The sequence below is a fragment of the Rhodotorula paludigena genome (assembly GCF_050403205.1).
Source record: "Rhodotorula paludigena JCM10292 DNA, Rt_paludigena_JCM10292v1_ctg85, whole genome shotgun sequence".
In the NCBI taxonomy this organism is placed as follows: domain Eukaryota; kingdom Fungi; phylum Basidiomycota; class Microbotryomycetes; order Sporidiobolales; family Sporidiobolaceae; genus Rhodotorula; species Rhodotorula paludigena.
In genome coordinates, this window is record NW_027481373.1 from 20,730 (window position 1) to 39,107 (window position 18,378).

Consider the following 18,378-nt stretch of genomic DNA (forward strand, 5'->3'; position numbering starts at 1 on the left):
AGGGTTCGATAGCAGCAGCGGAAAGAGCTGGGCGAAGCAGGAGAGCACGAGTCGGCGAGCGGGCAAGTGGGGCGAGCGTGGTTGGCGCCTTGTGACTGTCACGTGTAGCTTGTGCACTGTCCGAATCGTCGGAGCAGCAGCCTTTGGCACACAAAGCCGGCCGAGCAGCCGAAGAGAGAGTCACGGCTCGGAGGTGGGCGCACGAGCCGAAAGCGCAACGCCCGCCGACAGTTGGCCGACAGGGCGGTCCGCGGCCCCTTCGCCGCCCGCGCGGGGCCTGCGCCACTTCCCCCCGCGCGTTCGCTTCTTTCTCTCCTCGACTTCTCTCTCCACACGAGTGCTCCTATCTTAAGCATCAACACGCACAATGTTGTGCGGAAAGCGCCTCGTCTGGGCCATCAACGCCGTGTGCGGCTTGAGGTGAGAAGGTCCCTTTTCCTGTTCGCTTGTCTTTCTGGCTTACGTGGTTCCCTCTTCTGCAGCATCTTTTTCTTTGGTATGTTGAATAGTCATATTATACTTGTCTGCCCGAGACTGACGCACTCGTGCCGCAGGATACGACCAGGGTACGTCCGGCAAGCAAGCGAGAGCTTTCAGGCACTCAGCAATCCTTGCACGTCACAGGCATGATGGGCGGCGTGAACAGTGCGCCAGACTACGTCAAGACCATGGGACTGGGCTTTGTCACAATGGAAGGCGGCAAGGCCGTCTCGACGGTCACCGACTCCACGAAGCAGGCGCGTTTGTCCCGCGGGAATTGCCATTGCAACGGTACTGATGCTCTCTCTTCTGTGCACAGGGCGGCATTGTTGCCGCATACTGTCCGTTGCCCGGTGACTCTGCTTGCAACACACCCTGACACCTTGACTTTGTTCCAGACCTCGGAACTCTCATTGGATGCCTCGTTGGCGGCTGGTTTGGCGACCGTATCGGACGCAGGAAGACCATCTGGATGGGCTGCGCCTGGACGCTCGTCGGAGCGCCGCTTCAGGTCCGTCTGCATGACTTGGCGAGGCGAGTCGCAGAGATTGAACTGACCTTCTCATCCTTGTTTTTTCTCCCTCGCTCTTCTCCACGGGTCGTTTGCGCTCTGGAATGCTCGCTCGGCACGATGCGTTCTCATTCCCGCATATACAGGCTTCTGCGCAGAATGTCGGTTGGATGGTCGCAGCGCGCATCATCAACGGCATCGGCACCGGTCACCTGAATGTCATTGTCCCCGTCTGGTCCGCAGAGGTATCCGGCCACATGTCCCGTGGCTTCTTCATTGCGCTTGAATTTACGCTGAACATCTTCGGTGTCGTGTGAGTCATCCGTGCTCTCTTCCGCCTGAGCAGTGCCCCGTCCCCTCTCCTTCGCTTCGTGATCTGATCGTGAAGTCGAATGGAGCACTGACGGCCGTCTCTCTGCAGCGTGGCCTACTGGCTCGGTGCGCCTGCTGAAGCGTCGGCATCTCGGTGCAGCTTAGATGCTGACTTTGGTCCGAGCAGAATACGGCCTTTCCTTCGTTGGTGACGGCAGCACTCAAGTCCGCTGGCGCTTCCCCATTGCTTTCCAACTTGTGTGCGTTCTTGTCGTGCGTGACGTGGAAAGACTCTCGAGACTGACGCATTGAACAGTCCCCTGCTGGGTCTCGTGATCGCCATCTTCTTCATGCCTGGTGCGCCAGAGATCTTTCTGCTTCCTGAGCTAGACATGAGCATCGCTGACTTAGCATGATCGCGTGTGCAGAGTCACCCCGCTGGCTGTTGAAGGCCGGGCACCGCGACGAGTCGCTCGCTATCCTCGCGCGTCTGCGTTCCGACGACGGCGAGGTCAACAATGAGGCCCTGGCCGAGTTCAACGAGATCGACGAGACGATGCGCATCGATGGCGGCGAAGAGCCGTCGTACTTGACCATGTTGTTCCGCTCGTGCGGCAAGCTTCACCTGAGCCGGAGGGTGCGCTTTGTCTCTTCGATCCGATTGTCTTCTCCGACCTGCAAGCTGACCATTGCCCCTTACGTAGACCCAACTTGCTATGTGCGCTCACATGAGCATGGCGGCTCCGCCTTGTCTCGTCAGAAAAGGCTGACCTTATTACGCTTCTGCCTCGCAGCTGGATCCAGATCCTTCAGGAGTGGGGCGGCATTGCGGCCATCACCGGTAAGTTGACTGCAGCTTGCGCCTAGCCCTGAGAGGACACAGCTGACCTGCGCTGTCCGTATAGTCTACCAGCCCGTCATCTTCGGTCTCGCAGGCTTCGATGCGTCGAAGGCCGGCTGGGTTTCGGGTGTCAACACGATCACGTACATGTTGTCGACGTGCGTTCAAGTTGCCACGCTCTGCCAACGCAACCGTCTGACGTGACCACTTCGAACAGGCTCATTTGCGTCTTCACCCTCGACCGCATCGGCCGCCGCATGACGCTCTTCTGGGGTACGCATCCTGGCTCTGAGCACTTGTAAGAGTGCTGACTTACCTCTGCACCGACAGGCGGTGGAGTCCAGGCCTTTGCGCTCATCATGGCCGGCGTCTTCGTCCACCTTCTGACCGTCAACCCGGAGAAGACGCCTCAGTACGGCGGCGCCGCGACCTTCATGGTGTTCCTGGTAGGTCAAAATGCCTTCACTTGCTCAGATTGCGTAGTTGACCTTCCGGTTTGATACGCTCACAGTACACCGCTACCTTCGGAGCAACCTGTGCGGCACCTTCGCTCTTTCACGCTCCTGGCTGCATCCGAGGGCTTTTGCTGACTCGAAGCTTCTACTTGCGCAGGGCTCACGGTCCCTTGGGTGTACCCCGTGAGCCAGCCACCTCCGAACCCTCCCTTTTCCACGCTTTGCTGACCTTTCCTTTCATACAGGCTGAGATCTGGCCCGTCAATGCGCGCGGCAAGGGCAACGCAATGGGGGTTGTGGGCTGGTCCATCGGCAACGGCTGGTGCACTCTGCTCGTCCCCGTCATGTTTGCCAACATCAAGGAGGTGCGTTTGCGGTCGGCGTATCTTCTCTCCTTTCCCTGACCTGACCCCTTTGTCTTCCAGAACGCTCTGTACATCTTTGGCATTGCCAACATTGTCGCCATCGCTGCCGTCTGGGCGTTCTACCCGGAGACCGCAAATGTGAGTCTGTCCCTCATGCCCTCACCCGTTCATTCGGGAGCTGACCCGTCCCCGACGCTGGCTCGCGTTCACAGCGCACGCTCGAAGGTGAGTCACTAAGCCTCTTGAGTCACATCGGCAGTCTTGCTGAGCTGACTCTCCCTCTCGCCGTCTTGCAGAAATCGACTTCCTGTTCTTCAGCAAGTCACCGTTTGTCTGGCACGCCGAAGCGGAGTACCGCCGCCACAAGGGTCAGCTCGACGCTGCAGTCGAGGCCAAGTCGAGCGCGGTGCACAAGGAGCGGGGCAGTGTCGACAAGGAGATTGCGTGAGGAGAGGGGAGCACTTGTGCCCTCTAGTCTGGCTCTTTCCCCACCCATTCGGTTCGAGTCTCTATCGTGTATAGTCCGCAGATTTGCAACGAGCAATGTAGTGCCCAATGAAGCCCAAACGTGAGGAGTCAGCTTCCGTTCACGCCCATCAACGCCGTGTGCGGCTTGAGGTGAGAAGGTCCCTATTTCTGTTCGCTTGTCTCTCGGGCTTACACGGTTCCCTTATATGCAGCATCTTCTTGTTTGGTTTGTTGCATAGTCATGTTATGATTGTCTGTCTGAGACTAACGCACTCGTGCCGCAGGATATGACCAGGGTGCGTCCGGCGAGGAAGCGAGGGCCTCCGAAAACTGAGCAATCCTTGCATGTCACAGGCATGATGGGCGGCGTGAACAGTGCGCCAGACTACGTCAAGACCATGGGACTGGGCTTTGTCACAATGGAAGGCGGCAAGGCCGTCTCGACGGTCACCGACTCCACGAAGCAGGCGCGTTTGTCCCGCGGGAATTGCCATTGCAACGGTACTGATGCTCTCTCTTCTGTGCACAGGGCGGCATTGTTGCCGCATACTGTCCGTTGCCCGGTCACTCTGCTTGCGACCCATCCTGACATCTTGACTTTTTTCCGCGCAACTCCTTCCGCCCTCCCCGACTCAACTAACCCTCGTTCCGCTCTACAGTGATTGCCACTTCTGGAAGCATGGGCGCATCGGCGACACGATGGTCGTGCGCGACACCTGTGGTGCAGGTCACGAGTGTGCGTTGACAGACTCCTCACTTTCCTCTTCCCTGCTCTGACTCGTGTTCCGCCACACTCGCAGCATCCGGAGAAGTGTTTGAGGTCGGACCTGGTGTCGACGGGCTCAAGAAGGGCGACCGAGTCGCCATCGAAGCGGGCGTGCCGTGCGGGAACTGCGAGTTCTGTCGCATTGGGCGATACAACGCCTGCCCCGACGTCGTCTTCTTCTCGACGCCGCCCTTCCACGGCACGTTGACGCGCTACCACGCACACCCGGCATCGTGGGTGCACCGCATCCCCGACAGCATGAGCTACGAGGAAGGCGCTCTCCTCGAGCCGCTTGCAGTCGCGCTCGCAGGCATCGAGCGGGCCGGCCTGCGTCTCGGCGACCCCTTGCTCATCTGGTGAGCCCCTTCGGCTACGTTGCTGAGCCGTCATGTGCTGATTACTTTCTGGTCTCAGCGGTGCGGGCCCGATCGGACTCGTCAGCCTTCTCGCCGCTCGCGCTGCCGGCGCAACTCCCATCGTGATCACCGACATCTCCCAATCTCGTCTCGACTTTGCCAAGCAGCTCATTCCTGAAGTCAAGACGGTCCTAGTCGAGCGCGGCGTTGAGCCCAAGGCGATTGCTGAGAAGGTCAAGGAGGAGGCGGGCCTCCCGTCGGGCATCGCCATTGCACTCGAATGCACGGGCGTCGAGTCGAGCGTGCAGACGGCCATCTTTGCGAACAAGTTTGGCGGGACGGTCTTTGTCATCGGCGTCGGCAAGGACTTCCAGAACCTCCCATTCATGCACATGAGCGCAAACGAGGTCGACCTCAAGCTCCAGTACCGCTACGCCAACCAGTGCCCCAAGGCCATCCGTGAGGCATGGTCGGACCTTTGCTGTGGGACCGGGCGCTGACTCCCTGACTGCTTCCCTCTCTCACAGGCCTCGTCGAGGGCGGCTTGATCAACCTCAAGCCTCTCGTGACGCACCGCTTCATGCTCGAGAGGGGCATCGAAGCGTTCGAGACGGCGGTCGACGTGACTCGTGGCGGTGCGTTGTTTGGCTTTCCCTCCCTTCTCTCAGTTCGTGCCGAGCTGACCAGACCTTCGCCGCGTGCAGCGATCAAATGCCAGATCCTCGACGACGCTCTCTGAGCGCTCGTGGCCCACTGACCTTCGTCTCCTCTCGGGCGATTCGGCGCATATAGACGTTTATGTTCTGAGATTGCAAGGTCGTTGAGTTCCGTGGACGTGTCAGTGTATGAGCGTGTGCAATTAAGGAGACAGAGCAGTGCGTACGCGCAAGGTGTATGTCCTGTGCGACGTCCCGGGAGTGAGGGAGCTGCCCTTCTCATCACCTCACTCTCGCACTCGCCGCAGCGAGGGGGAACCGCGGCGAAGCGGGGGACCCCGCAGAGTGCGGCGCATTTCTGTCGAGGTTTGGTCCCGCATCCTCTCTTCCTCTCGCTCCTCCTGTGTGCGCGCGCAGCTCCACGGGTACATTCTCTCTGTTGCTGCAGACCAGGGACCTGGCTCGATCCGCTGCGCCGCCTCTCGCTGTCCTCGCTCATCCTGTCTCCGAGGTGCCTCAAGACGTCTATCGCCGTTGTTGCATATCGACGCTGACCGTCTGACTCGCAGTAGCCCTCACATTTGAGTCCTAAAATGCCAATCGCCGACTTGCCGTCGCCGCCGGCCCCCCCGCACGCCTCTACCTCCGTTTCCGCCCAGCTCGCAATACCGTCCAGCCCTGTCGACGTCGAGCGGGGCGAGTCGCAGCCTAGGAAGAAGCGCAAAGGGAGCGATAAGCGCATGGCACCGAGTCGACAGGAGCATGCGTGTCCTGAGGTACATCTTCGTCTACCGCGAGTTGCGTTGATCCAGGAAAGCAGAGCTAACTGATACCTGACCACGCCGATCTACCGCACTCCTGCAACACCCGTGCCGACTTCTTCCTCGTGGAACTGGATCAGTGCGGCAAGGTGTACTCCCGCAGCGAATACGTGCGGCGGCACATCAAGGCAAAGCGTAAGCGCCGCTTTCACTGCCAATCGAAAGCGTGATTCACCGCGACGGACCTGCAGACACCTCGACCACGCTCTCGATCGCATGTCCTGTGTCAGATTGCGAAGCGCGCCTCTCGCGCCAGGACCTTGTCGGCCGACACTTCCGCCTCTTCCATCCGGACGTCGACCCGCCTTCGCCCTCTTCCTTGCCCTTCAGCAGCGCCGAAGCCCGCGACCAGAGCTCGGATGACACCAACGACGAGGCAGAAGGCGAGCCAGAGCGGCGAAAGCCAATTCCTCTGCCGCCCGGCACTGCGCCTGTCACGCGGCGTCGCCGACCTCGTCAGCGGCGCTTACCCACCCCCGAGGCGCTCGATGCGGATCCTGCAAGCGCAACAAACCAGCGCGTCAGCCAAGTTGCGGCTCTTTCTGCGCCGCCGTTCGAGGAGGCCGAGCCGTGTCTGCCGACTCCGCCGCCGCAGCAGTTCGACTTGGCGGCGGCCGCTCCTGCCGCCTACTACGATGACGACAGCGACTCCCTAGAAGCAGACTACTCGTATCAACCCGCCTATGTTCCCTACATCGGCACCCTTTGCGACCCGGTGCAGGAGCTCCTCCCTGCCAAATCCGCCCGCTTCGACCCGCCCGACCAGGCTAGCGTCGCAGATCGCTTGAGCGGAGCAGCGGACGAGCTCCTTGGTCTTGACGGGCTGCTGGGTCTGTCTTCGGCTGCGCCATCCCCGGGAAGAGCCGGGATTGCAACGGCTGGCGGAAGCCGTAACGCTCTCGACAACTCGTCCGCCGGGGCGAGCCTCTTTCCGGACTTTTCGCAGTCTACTTCTTCGGCAAACTCGGACCCACTTCGTCCAATCACCTCGCTTCACCTTGACTCGCCTGCGACGCAGGCTCTTGCCCTAACGCCCATCCACCCACGCTCGCGCGCCGAGCACGAAGCCGCACTCGCGCTCTCGCTTCCAATTGCCCGCCCGCGGCACTTCGCCGTCGAGGCGCTGCTCGGCGACGCCGACGACTGGGAAGACGTCGCGGACGAGACGGGCGGCGAGGTTGAGGGCAAAAAGGGCGACGGGTTCGATTGGTTGCTCGAGAGCGTTACGGGGCCGCCGGGGCGGAGGGAGCCAAGCCTGTTCCCAGGAATGGACCAGTGCGTTTGGACTCTCTTCTCGAGTCGTCGTTGCCGACTGACACTCGGCTTCCGCCAGTTTGTGGGCTCCCGAGCGCGGGCACGGAAGCAAATTCTTCATGCCGGCACAACGCTTCTGCATTGCCTATCTATGGCGTACGTTGATCTCTGCGGGCGTTGAGTACCAGGAACGCACGTGACGCTGATCGCTCCCTTTTGCAGCCTGGGAGATCCCGCCGCTGCCCAAGTTGTCGCGGTATGCGGCGCAGACCTATTCGTCACTATTGCCCGTCCTGCCGATACTGGTGCGGACGATTTCACCAGATCACCTTACCGCAAGAAGCGCGCTGATGCTGCGTTGCCCCGCAGCACCGTCCAACCATCTCCCAGATGTCAATCGACCCCCCTCTCGCCTTCGCTCTCTCGGTGGTCGGCGCCGGCTACTTCGCCTCGGCTCGCAGCTTTTTCGAGCAGATGACGCACAAGAAGCGCGAGTTCTCGGTCGAGGCGCTCTCGAACATTGTCCTGCACCCAGACGAGCGGATGCCGGCAACGCAGACTCTCCTGTTGTACGCAACTGTCGGCATCTTTGACGACTCGCAGGCGGGTGCGCTAGCTGTGCGTTCTGTTAACCACAAACAGCGTATCTGATGGCTTCGTGACGCACAGAACGCGAGTTCACGGCATCACATCACCCCCTGCTCATTCAGGTTTGTCTCCGCTCCGCCACACTCCACATCCCGGCCACTGACCACCTCAGACGTACAGATGTTCTTGGACAACGAGGTTCCGCCTCTGGACATACCAGAAGACCTCGACTTGCCCATCAGCGATCTCGAGCGAGTTTGGCGGGACTGGATCCGACACGAGACTTATATCCGGTGCGTTCCTCCATCACCGAACGCTACAGGTGCTCTCGCTGACCTGCCATACATGCAGCATTGCGTTCCTCTGCTACCTCGTCGACATGGAAGTCGGCCGCAACGCGGGCGAGAGCAAGCGGCTTCTTTCGCACTCGCACGCGGCGCTCTCGACGCTTCCGCTTCCCTCGTCCGACCTTCTCTGGCACGCCGAGTCGCCCGAAGAGTGGCGCAGCACCTACGTCCGGTTGCAGGCGCAGCAGGCGCGGTACCGCTTGCCCGGCTCGCCGCCTGGACTACCGACGTTCAAGGCCGTGCTGAACGCGCTCCTGTCGTCCACGCCGCCGCTGCCGAATTCTGCAACGGCCGCGACGCTGTCTTCTCTCTCCCACGCCTCGCCACTCGCCAGCACCGTCCTCTTCCAGACGCTCTCGAGCCTCCAGGCGCAAATCGCCGTCTCTCAGCGGCTCCTGCGAAACCTCTCGCTGCCCGCACCGATCGCCCTATCAGCGTCCGAGGGCGCCGGTATGGGCACGTTTGCCGGCGGCTCAATGGTCGAGGCTGCGGCAAAGAGCGCGAGCGAGAGCCAGGAGCGCATCGCGTTCGGGCTCAAGGTCATCAAGCTCCTCGGCGGAACGGCGGCGTGCGACAGGTGGTTCAACGGTGTGCAGGTCATCTTTCATTGAGACGTAGAACGTATGGCGTTGGCTACAGTTTTATTGCTTGCCTGCATTCTGGCCGCTCATGGAGGCGGCACGACAAGCTTTCGGGAGAGGAAGCTGCTCGTCGCGCAATGCACCCTTCAGATTGAAAGAGATGCAGCGTTCTTGGCAGCTACAGATACAGCTCGCCCTGGAATAACACTGCACAGAAACATTGCGTCAGTGCCAGCTGCTTGCGGGCAAGCAGGTGAAGGCAAACGCACATCTCGCCTCTCCCCTCAGTCCGACTGTCCCCCCTTCGTGCCCAAGCCGTCCATCCCACGTGATGCCGATCTTGCCACCGCGCTTGCTGACCTGCGCAAACTCGAGGGACTCGGTCGACGGGGTGGCAGAGCTTGAAAAGAGGTAAGGTCCCAGGGCAGTGTGAGCGGAGCCGCAGACCTGTGCAAGAACAGGAATGATCAGCATCTGCACTCGAGGGTAGAGGCGAGAGCGTACATGATCCTCCATGATGCCAACGCTGGGGAAAAAGACCCTGGATCGCGCACTTGCGCCGGGCAGTGCAGCCTGAACCGCGGGAGGAATGGTGTTGAAGACCCAGATGCCGCGGTAGGGAAGTTTGAGCTGCAGAAATACGTTGGCGCTGAGGGAAGGCCAACCGGTACGAAATGAGACGCACGAAAGCTTCGGGCTGAAACTCCAGCGCCGCGAGATCAACCTGGTCCTGAAGGCGAATCACGACATTCTGCACCTTTGGGTTGGGCTGCGCAAAGCTCTGGCATGAGCGTATGCAGATGCTCGAGTGAAACGGTTAGCACGCACTGTCGGGACGGCCAGGACCTCCTCGACCGCATCGGTCCCTGCTGCTGCCCGCATCACCGCCCTGACTTTCTCGCGCTCGTCCTCGCTCACGTCCCGCCATTGCAAACATGCAGGCAGGGTGACCTCGACCCTGTCGCCCTGGACGCGCCTGACGAGAAGACGCCCTGTCGCCGTCTCGTTGTGCAGGAACGGGTATTCGAACTCGAGCTGCTCGACTGAGGGCGGGAGGAAGTGCCGCAGGAGGAGATGAGATGCGGCCATAGTTGCATGGCCGCACAGTGGGAGCGGCCCTCCCGTACTGGTGTGCCAGCGGATGAGAAGTGGGGCGTCGTCCGATGAGGGGGTGAAGGCCGGCTCGAAGAGGCGGGAATGAGATACAAAGGCCGTGGCAGGCTGATTGAGCTCTCTGTACGCGCAGACAGGTCTCAGTGCAAGCGTCGCGGAGACGAGAGACGAAGAACGCACATTGCGAGCGAGATCCGACCGTCGGCCGAGAGCGGCTCGGCGGTGAGGACGACCGCGGCGGGGTTGCCGCGGAAGATGTCCGAAGTGAAGCAGTCGAGCACAGCAATGCGCGCCATCGAGCGAGCGAGACGAGGAGACGAGCGAGTGCGGAGAGGGCCTACCGTGCTGGTGCGTAGTCACCGTTTCCCCCACGCTAGTTACTGATGCTGACTCTGCTGCTTACCGAGCACCTTGATCGTCCCCCACGCCCTCTGACTCGAAGTAGGTTACCGCTCGCGCTCGCACTCACACTCTCCGCTTTGTCCCTTTTAGGTCTATCGTCGCATTATCCGTAACGAGCCTATCAGTGCCTACCTAAGAAGCCCGATGACTTTTCAAGTCCCGAAAGCCCGACCACGCTCGCCTAGTCCCGGCTTGCCCATGCAACGCAGGTCACAGAGCGCTACGAGACAGGAAACGGGCATGGCATTGCGACGAGACGGAAGAGACGAGCGATTTGCGGCGAGAGAGGGTACGAGTACAAAGGCGATGCGTGTTTGGAGTCGTCAAGACAAGGCAGAATTTGAAGGGACGAACAGAAACAGGAAGAGAGAACGTGTCCGGGGGTGTGTGCGCAAGTGTCCTTGGGATGCGGCGAAACGAGCCGAGTGCCGCTCACGCCATGAGCTCGCGCTCCTCCTCCTCGCGCGCGGCCCGCGCGCGCTCCTCCTCCTCCTCCTCGGGCGTCAGCTCCTCGCCGACCTTGCGCCACCCCTGGCGGCCCTCGATGCTCCCGCCCGCCCCAACGCCCGGCGACGAGCTGCGGCTCCGACTGCTCCTCGGCGGCGGCGGGGCCGAAAAGTGCCCGTACTCGCCCCCGCCCCCGCCGCCGCCGTACGCCGAGCCGGGCGACGACGGCGACGGCGAGGCGCGCAGCGACGGGTTCGGGCTCAGGAGCGCAGAGTCGCCCGCGCCGAACGAGACGACCTCTTCGTCGTCGTGGGTGCCGCGCGCGCGCCCCTGCGCCGACGCGACGACGGTCCCGCTCCGCGAGCGCCCCTGGCCCTGCGCCGCCGCGCCCGAGCTCGTCATCGACGAGAACGACGGGCGCTCGCGCCCCTTGCCCTTGTCGCCCGCAGCATGCGCAGGCGGCGGCGGCCACGTCCGGCCGGGGAGGAGCTCGCTGTCGTCCCACGTGTGCGGGAACCCGAGCGCCGAGCGATCCCAATCGCCCGGGCGCCCCCCGTCGTCGCCCTCGTGCGCCCACCCGAGCGCATCGAGCGTGAGCCCCGCCGCGCGGAGAAAGATGGTCCCGTCCATCGCGTCGGTGCCGGCGAGCGACGAAGTGTACATGCCGCGCTCGGACGCGCCAAAGTGCTGCGCGGCAAAGTACAGGCTCCGCACCGCCTTGGTCACGTGCTCGTCCGCGTGGTCGGCCGCCGACTGCAGGATGCGCAGCCACGGGTTGACGCCGTCGTCAATGCGCTCGAGCGACGAGCCGCCGGTGCGGGTCGGCGGCCCCTCGGCACGCGGCGTCCGCGTCGCCGACGACTCGGCAAAGTAGCCCTGGCCATCACCGTCCTGTTCGTCCGAAGCAGCCGCCGGTTCGGGGCTCTGCTCGCCCGTCGCCTTGTCGAGCGCGCGGCGGACGGCCGTCTTGCGCGGGAAGGTCGCGCTCTGCGGCGGGCGCGGGTACGGCGATGCGGCCATGAGCGTCTCGGAGACGTAGAGGTCGGGGCGGCCGCGCGAGACCCAGTAGGCGACGAGGATGCGGAAGTGCGACGTGAGGAGGTAGGGGCGCAGGTGCGGCGAGATGACCTCGAGCAGGGAGGGGAGGAACAGGATGCTCGTGAGCCCATGCATCCTGCGAACGCATCGTCAGTCGTTGTAGAAACCCCAGACGAGAGGACGCCGAGCGGACGCACGTGAAAAAGTCGAGCTTGATGTCCTTGTACCCAGGCCTGGTCGCCGCGGCGTAGATGACGGTCGCCATCCAGAATAGCTCCTCGCACTTTTCGACAATCTCGTCCCACGCGGGCACGGTCCCGTTGCTCGTCGTCGTCGTCTTGCCGCCCCGCGCAGCAGACGCGCTCGAAGGCGCCGCGGCCGCGGCGGCGGGGTCGTCCCACTCTACGCTCTTTTCGTTCGAAAACCGCCACTCCTCGCACCACTGCCGGACGCGACTCGCGCGGTTGCGCACGACGGCGTCGAGCTTGGGCAAATCGCCGTGCTGCACGGCGACGCCCGGCGCGAGCGCCTCGTCGCACCCCATGCGCGCGAGGATCGTGAACCCCGACAGGCCCTCGCGCGGGTACCGCCGGTCGCGCGCGAGCGTCGCCGCCGTCCGAGTGAACGAGTCGCGGCCCGACGCGGGCGGGAACGCGCCGTACCAGTACGACGGCGCGGGCGCGGCGGCCGCGGCGGCAGCGGCGGATGACGCCGTAGGAGAGGAGGACGACGCGGACGACGACGAGGTCGAGAAGGGGCGGCGGAGGGACGAAAAGGCCGACGAGAGGGTCGACTGGAAGTGCGACGGCTTGGGCGGGCGCGGCGGCCACTCGTCGGGGAAGAGCGGCGCGACGCGCGCGTCGTGCACGGCGCACTGGGCGAGCCCCTCGGCGACGTGCGCGTCGAGGCCAAACTCGACGCCGTGGCCGATGTGGATGAGCGGGTGCACGGCGCCGCCGACGGCGCGCGCGAGCATCTGCCCGTGCCCGCCGAGGAGGTAGTGCTCGAGGACGGGGACGACGCTCGACTTGCGCCCGGCGTACGGGCTCGACGAGGGCGGCGGGGTCGAAATGACGCGGTGGAAAAAGGCGAGGTAGTTCGGGTAGTAGCGCTCGTCGCCGAGGTACTCGGTCCAGTTGTGCTCCGAGATTTCGACGGGTGCGAGCTGAGGCATCGGTTTCTGCAGGACAGGGACGTTCAATTGCCGTTCTGCGAGAATTCAGCGCCAAGGAACACGCACGAAAGCCGTCGCATGGTGCAGCTCGTAGATGTCTTCGAGGAGCGAGGGCGATGCACCGAGCGAGTACGCGGCGAGAACTGTGGGTGTGCAGGTGTCAGCAGTTGCGCCCCTACGCCGAGGAAGACGCTGGACGCACGATGGTGCGAGCAGTGGTTGTGGAAGCCCTTGTCGTTGAAGAAGGTGTGTGCGCTGCAGGCAACGTGGCACGGTCAGCGGGCGGTTTCTTCTATCTCCGAATCAGTCAGTTGAAGACGGCGCACTGGATGTGGTTCTCCTGCGGGCCGAGAGGGTGCGAGGCAAGCGGTAGAGGTCAGCCGAGCGTTCAGAGGATCGCCTTGTCCGGGCGGCATCGTTGTCGGCGCGCGCCCCAGCAAGGCACGGCACGCGCTATCAAGACTGTAGCTCAGGCTCTGACGTGCACGAGATGCAGCCCGCGCCAAAGGACGGCGCTTGCACCGCGATGACGCTCGCGCCTCGACGGAGCGAGGGACGGGACGAGGAGTGCGGCTCACCTCGAGCAAGCGGGTGCACGCGTCGGTGCTCTCTGCGGTGATGTTGCCCACGCCTCCGGTGACCCCTACGCCCGGGCGCTGCATTGCGCCAAAGAGGGCGCGCGGGTCTGCGCGCTGGAGGGCCTGGTGGCGCGTGTCGCGGGGGTCGCGGGTGGGGCTCGAGGGGGCGCTGTGGGCGGGCGAGAGGGCGGGCGGGTACGCGTGGAGGCTCGCGCTCGACTGGGACGGCGAGAGGATCGTCGGGAGCAGCGACGGCGACGACGACGACGCCGCGGGCGAGGGCCCAGTGGAGGGGCCGCGGCGCGAGGGGAAGGGCGCCATGCGGAGCGCGAGCGAGGACCGGCGCAGCGAAGCCACGGCGACGCGCGAACAGAGACGAAGAGGAAGCGAGGAAGCACTCTGTCGCTCCCGCTTCGCTTGTTCCCCGCGCATCACACAGAATCCGAGACACTTTGCACAACTGCCCACCCTTGTATCGAGCAAATGCAATGCACAATGTATTCTGACCACCACCACTCGTCACTCGTCCTTGTCCACCCGCGCATCCCCCGCCACCGCCGCCGCCGCCAACTCGCGCCTCTTCGCCTGCACGTTGATCGCCTGCACCGTCCTCCCACTCGAGAGTCAGTCTCCCCTCCTTCCCAGCGACCCTCTTCCCGTGGACAGGCGACGCACCGTGTCGACCGCCGCGGCGACGAGCGAGAAGAACGGCGTCCACGCCATCGGCGGCAGCCACCGCTGCGCCGCGACGAGCGACAGCGTCGACACGACCACCGTCATCTGCCCGCGCCCGCGCGCGTTCAGTGAGACTTGCTCGAGCTTGTAAGGAGACCTGGGAGCTGGCGCGCACCTGCATCACCGAGAGAAACTGCGAGCGCACGGCCGACACGACCTGCCGCGCCGACCGCGCGCCGCCTAGGACCGACAGCGCAGCCACTGTCGCCCTCGCTCCGTCAGTGTCGCTTCTCGAACCGAAGACAAACAGGGAGTGACGCACGGTACACGGCGTTCTGCACGGGGAGGATGAGCGCGTTCGCGGCGACGACCTCGCCCACTCTGGCGCGCCGCGACGTGCGCCCAGCGAACGCGCGCGCGAGGAGCGAATACAGGACGTGGTCCAGCGGCGCGGCGATCAAGGCGCCTGCGATGCGCCGCGCGGAGCACGGTCAGCGAGGAGAGGGGAGGGAGGGGTGAAGAAGGGCCGGCGCACCGTAGGCGGCGAGCTTGAGCGCCGGCTTGGACTGCTGCAGCACTCTGAGCAGCGACAAGCGCCCATTTGCCTCCTTTCCCCCCGCCGCCGCGTACTGCCGTCCGGCCTTGGGCTTTGCGAGCTGCGTCGAGACGATCTCGGACACGAGGCTGCGTCGCGGGAACGGTCAGCGCGCTGCGTGTCGGCGTCGTCGGCTAGGGCGTGCGGACGTACTAGAGCAGGCCTGACGTCGCCGACTTGGTCGCGACGGGCCGGCGCTCGAGCGCGCCGAGGTAGGCTGCGGGAGGCGAGCGGATCAGCGGAGTCGAGGTGCGGCTTGTTTGTGGGCGACACACAGGTGAGTGCGAGCTGCGCGGTCGCGGCGGGCGAGAGCTTGGTCGAGGCGGCCATTGCGTGGGTGGAAGCCGGGGTTGGTGAGACTCTGGAGTTGGCGTCGGCTCGGAGAAGGGGAGCAGGCAAGGCGAGATAAGCGCTTGAGGAGTCACGCGTCGCGCTAAACGCTAGGCAGGCGAAAAGTCTGTGACGAGCTTCCAGGGAACAGCGCGGAGAGGCCGCAGGATGCGAGCGCAGAGGCACCCGAGCGAAGCGAGAGGCGAGCGAGCGTATCGGCGGCTATTTTATCGCCTCGCCCGCGTGCGGGGCGGCGGACCAGAATCGAGCAAGCGCAAGAGCAGCAAAGCGACTCGAGCAAAGGAAGCGCCTCGTTCCGCTCCAGATGCTCAAGACACCTCTGCCAGCCAGCAGCGCTTTTCCCCTCGAACTGATGAAGCCGTCGCGCGGCGGACTGACCCCGCGCCGGTCCATTCGACACAACGAGCGCCCCGCACGAGTGCTGCGCCGGCCGCACTAATCTCGTCCGTGCCTCTCGCGCGTCGCGGGAAGCGGCGACGGGGTCGGCGGCGAAAGAACGTCGTCTCGGTGGAGGCACCACCTTTGCCTTCGCTGTCTGTCTCCGCGCGCTCTCTTCGGACTCGCTATCTTCTGCTCTAGCTGCTGCTCAGTCGGGCTCTCTCGCGCTCACTCCTGCTCGCTGCGGCTTTCCTCTGCAATCCTCCCGGGGCTCTGCGTCTCCTCCCTCTTCGTCTCTCTCGCTCATCCATCGAATATGTCTTCCTTCGCGACCTCCAAGGAAGGCTACATCTGGTCGCCCGAGAAGGGCCTGCAGGCGGGTCTCGCCACCGAGGGTGCCATCCGCCCGCTCTCGTCCTTCGCCGCCGCTCAGTCGTCCAAGCCGTTCGACACGATCGTCATTGGCGCGTGAGTCTTCCTGTTTATCCCACAGCGCTGTGCAGTACTCGCTTGCCAGCGCTGCGATCCTGTTGGGGCCCTTTGAGAGCGCCGCACATTGACGCTGCTCATCCCCCTCACAGCGGCTACGCGGGCCTCACTGCTGCGCGCGACCTTACGCTGGCGGGGCAGAAGGTTCTCCTGCTCGAGGCGCGAGACCGCATTGGCGGGCGGACGTGGACCGCGCAGGTGGACGGGGTGCGTTCGTTCCTTGCTCCTTGTCTGAGAACCAGTTCTGACCTTCAGGCGCGAGCAGGAGAAGTACGAGATGGGGGGCACCTGGGTATGTAGCTACACGTCATTCAACAGACCGTCTTCCTGACCGGGTTGCTGCAACTCCTGCAGGTGCACTGGACGATGGGTTACATCTGGCGCGAAATCGTACGCCTCCTCCCGCTCTGTCCACCTTGTACAGCGCGCTCACTCTTCTGCCCGGTCATCAGACTCGCTACGGCCTCGAGCGCAAGCTGAAGATCACTCCCAACGAGTTGTACCCAGACTACGCATTCAACCGCACAAACTTCAATGGTGCGCCTACCGCTTGTCCGCAGAGTGGCACAGCAGCGCGAAGCTGAGACACGACCTACGCACACAGGCACCATCTTCACCGAATCGTTCAAGCCCAACTTTGAGATGTGCGAGAACGCGTTCAAGCGCTTCGTCGACGTTGATGGCCAGCTCGGCGCGACCGTCGTCGCCATCCCGACCCAGGTCATGGACGGCCCGCTCGTCAACCCCGAGCTCGTCGAGAAGTATGACCGTATGAGTATCGCGGACCGGATCGCCGAGGTGCGCGCCAAAAACATCTGCAGCGAGCGCGAGCTGGCGTACTTGATCCCGTGGTGCGCACCGATCACTTGTTGTGGCGTCTGTGTGATACTAAATGCTGTCGGATTCATCGCAGGTTCGTCCTGTCGTGGGGTGCGCGCCCGGAGAACGCCTCTGTGCGTTGCCAGATTCCACTCTCTCTCGCCGCAGCGCATTACTGACGGTAGCCGCTCTCCTCCTTCATCGTGACTTTGCTTGCGTGACGATCCGTATAACGACAGATGCTCGAGCTCATCAAGTGGGCGCGCCACGGCGAGAATTCGTTTGGCATGCTCGCATCCATCCTCTGGTTCTACAAGGTGCGCCGCGGCACACAAGCGCTGTTGATCCTATTTCTCACGCAAAGCTTCTCCATCGCAGTTCGCAGATGGGCAGTCGCACTTTGCCAAGTCCTTCTTCGACGAGGCCTTCGAGTCGGGCAACCTGTGCTACTCGCTCGAGACGGTCGTCACCAAGGTCGAGGACCGCCATGGCTCGGTCGAGGTCTTCACCAACAAGGGCTCGTACAAGGCCGCCAAGGTCGTCTGCACGCTTCCTTCCAATGTGGCAGCCAAAGTCCAGGTCAGTGTGCCTGAGGCGTTTCTGGCAACCCCCACCGCGACGTTGCTAACCCTTCACCTTCTCGCAGTTCTCGCCGCCTCTCTCGCCGCTGCGTCAAGAGGCTTTCTCGCAGAAGCACGTCGGGCAGGGCCACAAAATCCACAGCCTCTTCTCCAAGCCCGAGTTCCGCTCCGGCGTTTGGAACGCCTGGAACGAGCCCGGTCACGGCGAGACGCTCGAGCTCGCAGCCGCGTTCGGCGACCAGACGCTCAAGGATGGTCGCGTCTCGGTCGTCTCGTTCGGCGGCGGCAACAGCGCGCAGAACGTCCCGTCGCAGGACCCGACCAAGATCAAGCGGTGGCTCACCCAGGTCGACCCCGAGCTTGAGCAGCCGTACCTCGGTTCTATCTGGCACGAGTGGATCGCAGACCCTTACGCAGAAGGCCACTGGTGCATGTGGGGTCCTGGGCACTACACCAAGGTCCGTCTTGATGCTTCGCGGCCAGGTCTTAGTCTGGGCGCTACCGCGGCGCCAACCGATTCTGCCGGGCAAGTTGCTGACGCCTTGCCTCTCTCCCTTGCAGTACTTCCGCGAGCTGCAGAAGCCGCACGGGAACATCGAGTGGGCGTCCGCAGTGCGTGACCTTCGCAAGTGGTCGCTTTCCGCTTCTCGACTGACCGGCTTCCCACAATCTTGCAGGACTGGGCTGACGGCTGGAAGTCGTTCATCGACGGTGCGATCGAGCAGGGCGGCAAGGCGGCGTACCGCATCACCAAGGAGTGGCGCAGGCGCCCTCAGCAATCACGCCTTTGATCTAGACATGCGGCCTTTCGTTTGATTCTGTCCTATGCTGTTTGCTTCCTTTGTCCGTAGTCTTTCCACGTGAACAACTCGTTTCTTCAGATGCATTCGCCTTGCAACGCATTGTTGAGGCGGTGACAGACGGCTAGGAAGCGGAA

At 63.4% G+C, this 18,378-nt stretch overlaps 6 protein-coding genes across 6 annotated transcripts; 3 read left to right on the forward strand and 3 right to left on the reverse strand.

Annotated features, from left to right (window-relative positions):
- Positions 1-367: 367 nt before the first annotated feature.
- On the forward strand, positions 368-5,293 carry JCM10292_004670 (uncharacterized protein; the record flags this gene model as incomplete). Its single annotated transcript, XM_076652663.1, has 30 exons — positions 368-420; positions 483-496; positions 555-566; positions 625-737; positions 800-821; positions 879-991; positions 1,138-1,304; positions 1,413-1,429; positions 1,491-1,563; positions 1,620-1,660; positions 1,732-1,940; positions 2,008-2,021; positions 2,098-2,144; positions 2,209-2,302; positions 2,362-2,417; positions 2,475-2,590; positions 2,656-2,680; positions 2,757-2,782; positions 2,845-2,964; positions 3,025-3,102; positions 3,177-3,189; positions 3,261-3,408; positions 3,645-3,658; positions 3,717-3,728; positions 3,787-3,907; positions 4,092-4,168; positions 4,233-4,554; positions 4,613-5,013; positions 5,082-5,189; positions 5,259-5,293. 30 exons carry the CDS (start codon positions 368-370, stop codon positions 5,291-5,293), a joined length of 2,661 nt encoding a protein of 886 aa, XP_076501780.1.
- A 679-nt stretch (positions 5,294-5,972) lies between these two features.
- JCM10292_004671 (uncharacterized protein) lies at positions 5,973-8,831 on the forward strand (the record flags this gene model as incomplete). Its single annotated transcript, XM_076652664.1, has 8 exons — positions 5,973-6,012; positions 6,262-7,306; positions 7,365-7,441; positions 7,508-7,590; positions 7,655-7,892; positions 7,955-7,995; positions 8,054-8,166; positions 8,225-8,831. 8 exons carry the CDS (start codon positions 5,973-5,975, stop codon positions 8,829-8,831), a joined length of 2,244 nt encoding a protein of 747 aa, XP_076501781.1.
- Positions 8,832-8,979: 148 nt separating this feature from the next.
- JCM10292_004672 (PhzF family phenazine biosynthesis protein) lies at positions 8,980-10,210 on the reverse strand (the record flags this gene model as incomplete). The annotated part of the gene is made up of 6 exons (XM_076652665.1): positions 8,980-9,008; positions 9,071-9,248; positions 9,306-9,431; positions 9,487-9,570; positions 9,630-10,035; positions 10,095-10,210. The coding sequence occupies 6 exons, from the start codon at positions 10,208-10,210 to the stop codon at positions 8,980-8,982; spliced, it is 939 nt and encodes a 312-aa protein (XP_076501782.1).
- A 538-nt stretch (positions 10,211-10,748) lies between these two features.
- Positions 10,749-13,874, reverse strand: JCM10292_004673 (questin oxidase family protein; the record flags this gene model as incomplete). The annotated part of the gene is made up of 6 exons (XM_076652666.1): positions 10,749-11,937; positions 11,999-12,981; positions 13,042-13,118; positions 13,178-13,230; positions 13,302-13,315; positions 13,554-13,874. 6 exons carry the CDS (start codon positions 13,872-13,874, stop codon positions 10,749-10,751), a joined length of 2,637 nt encoding a protein of 878 aa, XP_076501783.1.
- Positions 13,875-14,072: 198 nt separating this feature from the next.
- Positions 14,073-15,153, reverse strand: JCM10292_004674 (uncharacterized protein; the record flags this gene model as incomplete). Its single annotated transcript, XM_076652667.1, has 7 exons — positions 14,073-14,153; positions 14,229-14,333; positions 14,404-14,489; positions 14,551-14,694; positions 14,764-14,912; positions 14,977-15,040; positions 15,099-15,153. The coding sequence occupies 7 exons, from the start codon at positions 15,151-15,153 to the stop codon at positions 14,073-14,075; spliced, it is 684 nt and encodes a 227-aa protein (XP_076501784.1).
- A 715-nt stretch (positions 15,154-15,868) lies between these two features.
- Positions 15,869-18,232, forward strand: JCM10292_004675 (flavin monoamine oxidase family protein; the record flags this gene model as incomplete). Its single annotated transcript, XM_076652668.1, has 12 exons — positions 15,869-16,020; positions 16,134-16,248; positions 16,307-16,333; positions 16,396-16,431; positions 16,494-16,578; positions 16,646-16,892; positions 16,955-16,994; positions 17,100-17,177; positions 17,239-17,439; positions 17,507-17,899; positions 18,003-18,053; positions 18,119-18,232. The coding sequence occupies 12 exons, from the start codon at positions 15,869-15,871 to the stop codon at positions 18,230-18,232; spliced, it is 1,539 nt and encodes a 512-aa protein (XP_076501785.1).
- Positions 18,233-18,378: the final 146 nt, after the last annotated feature.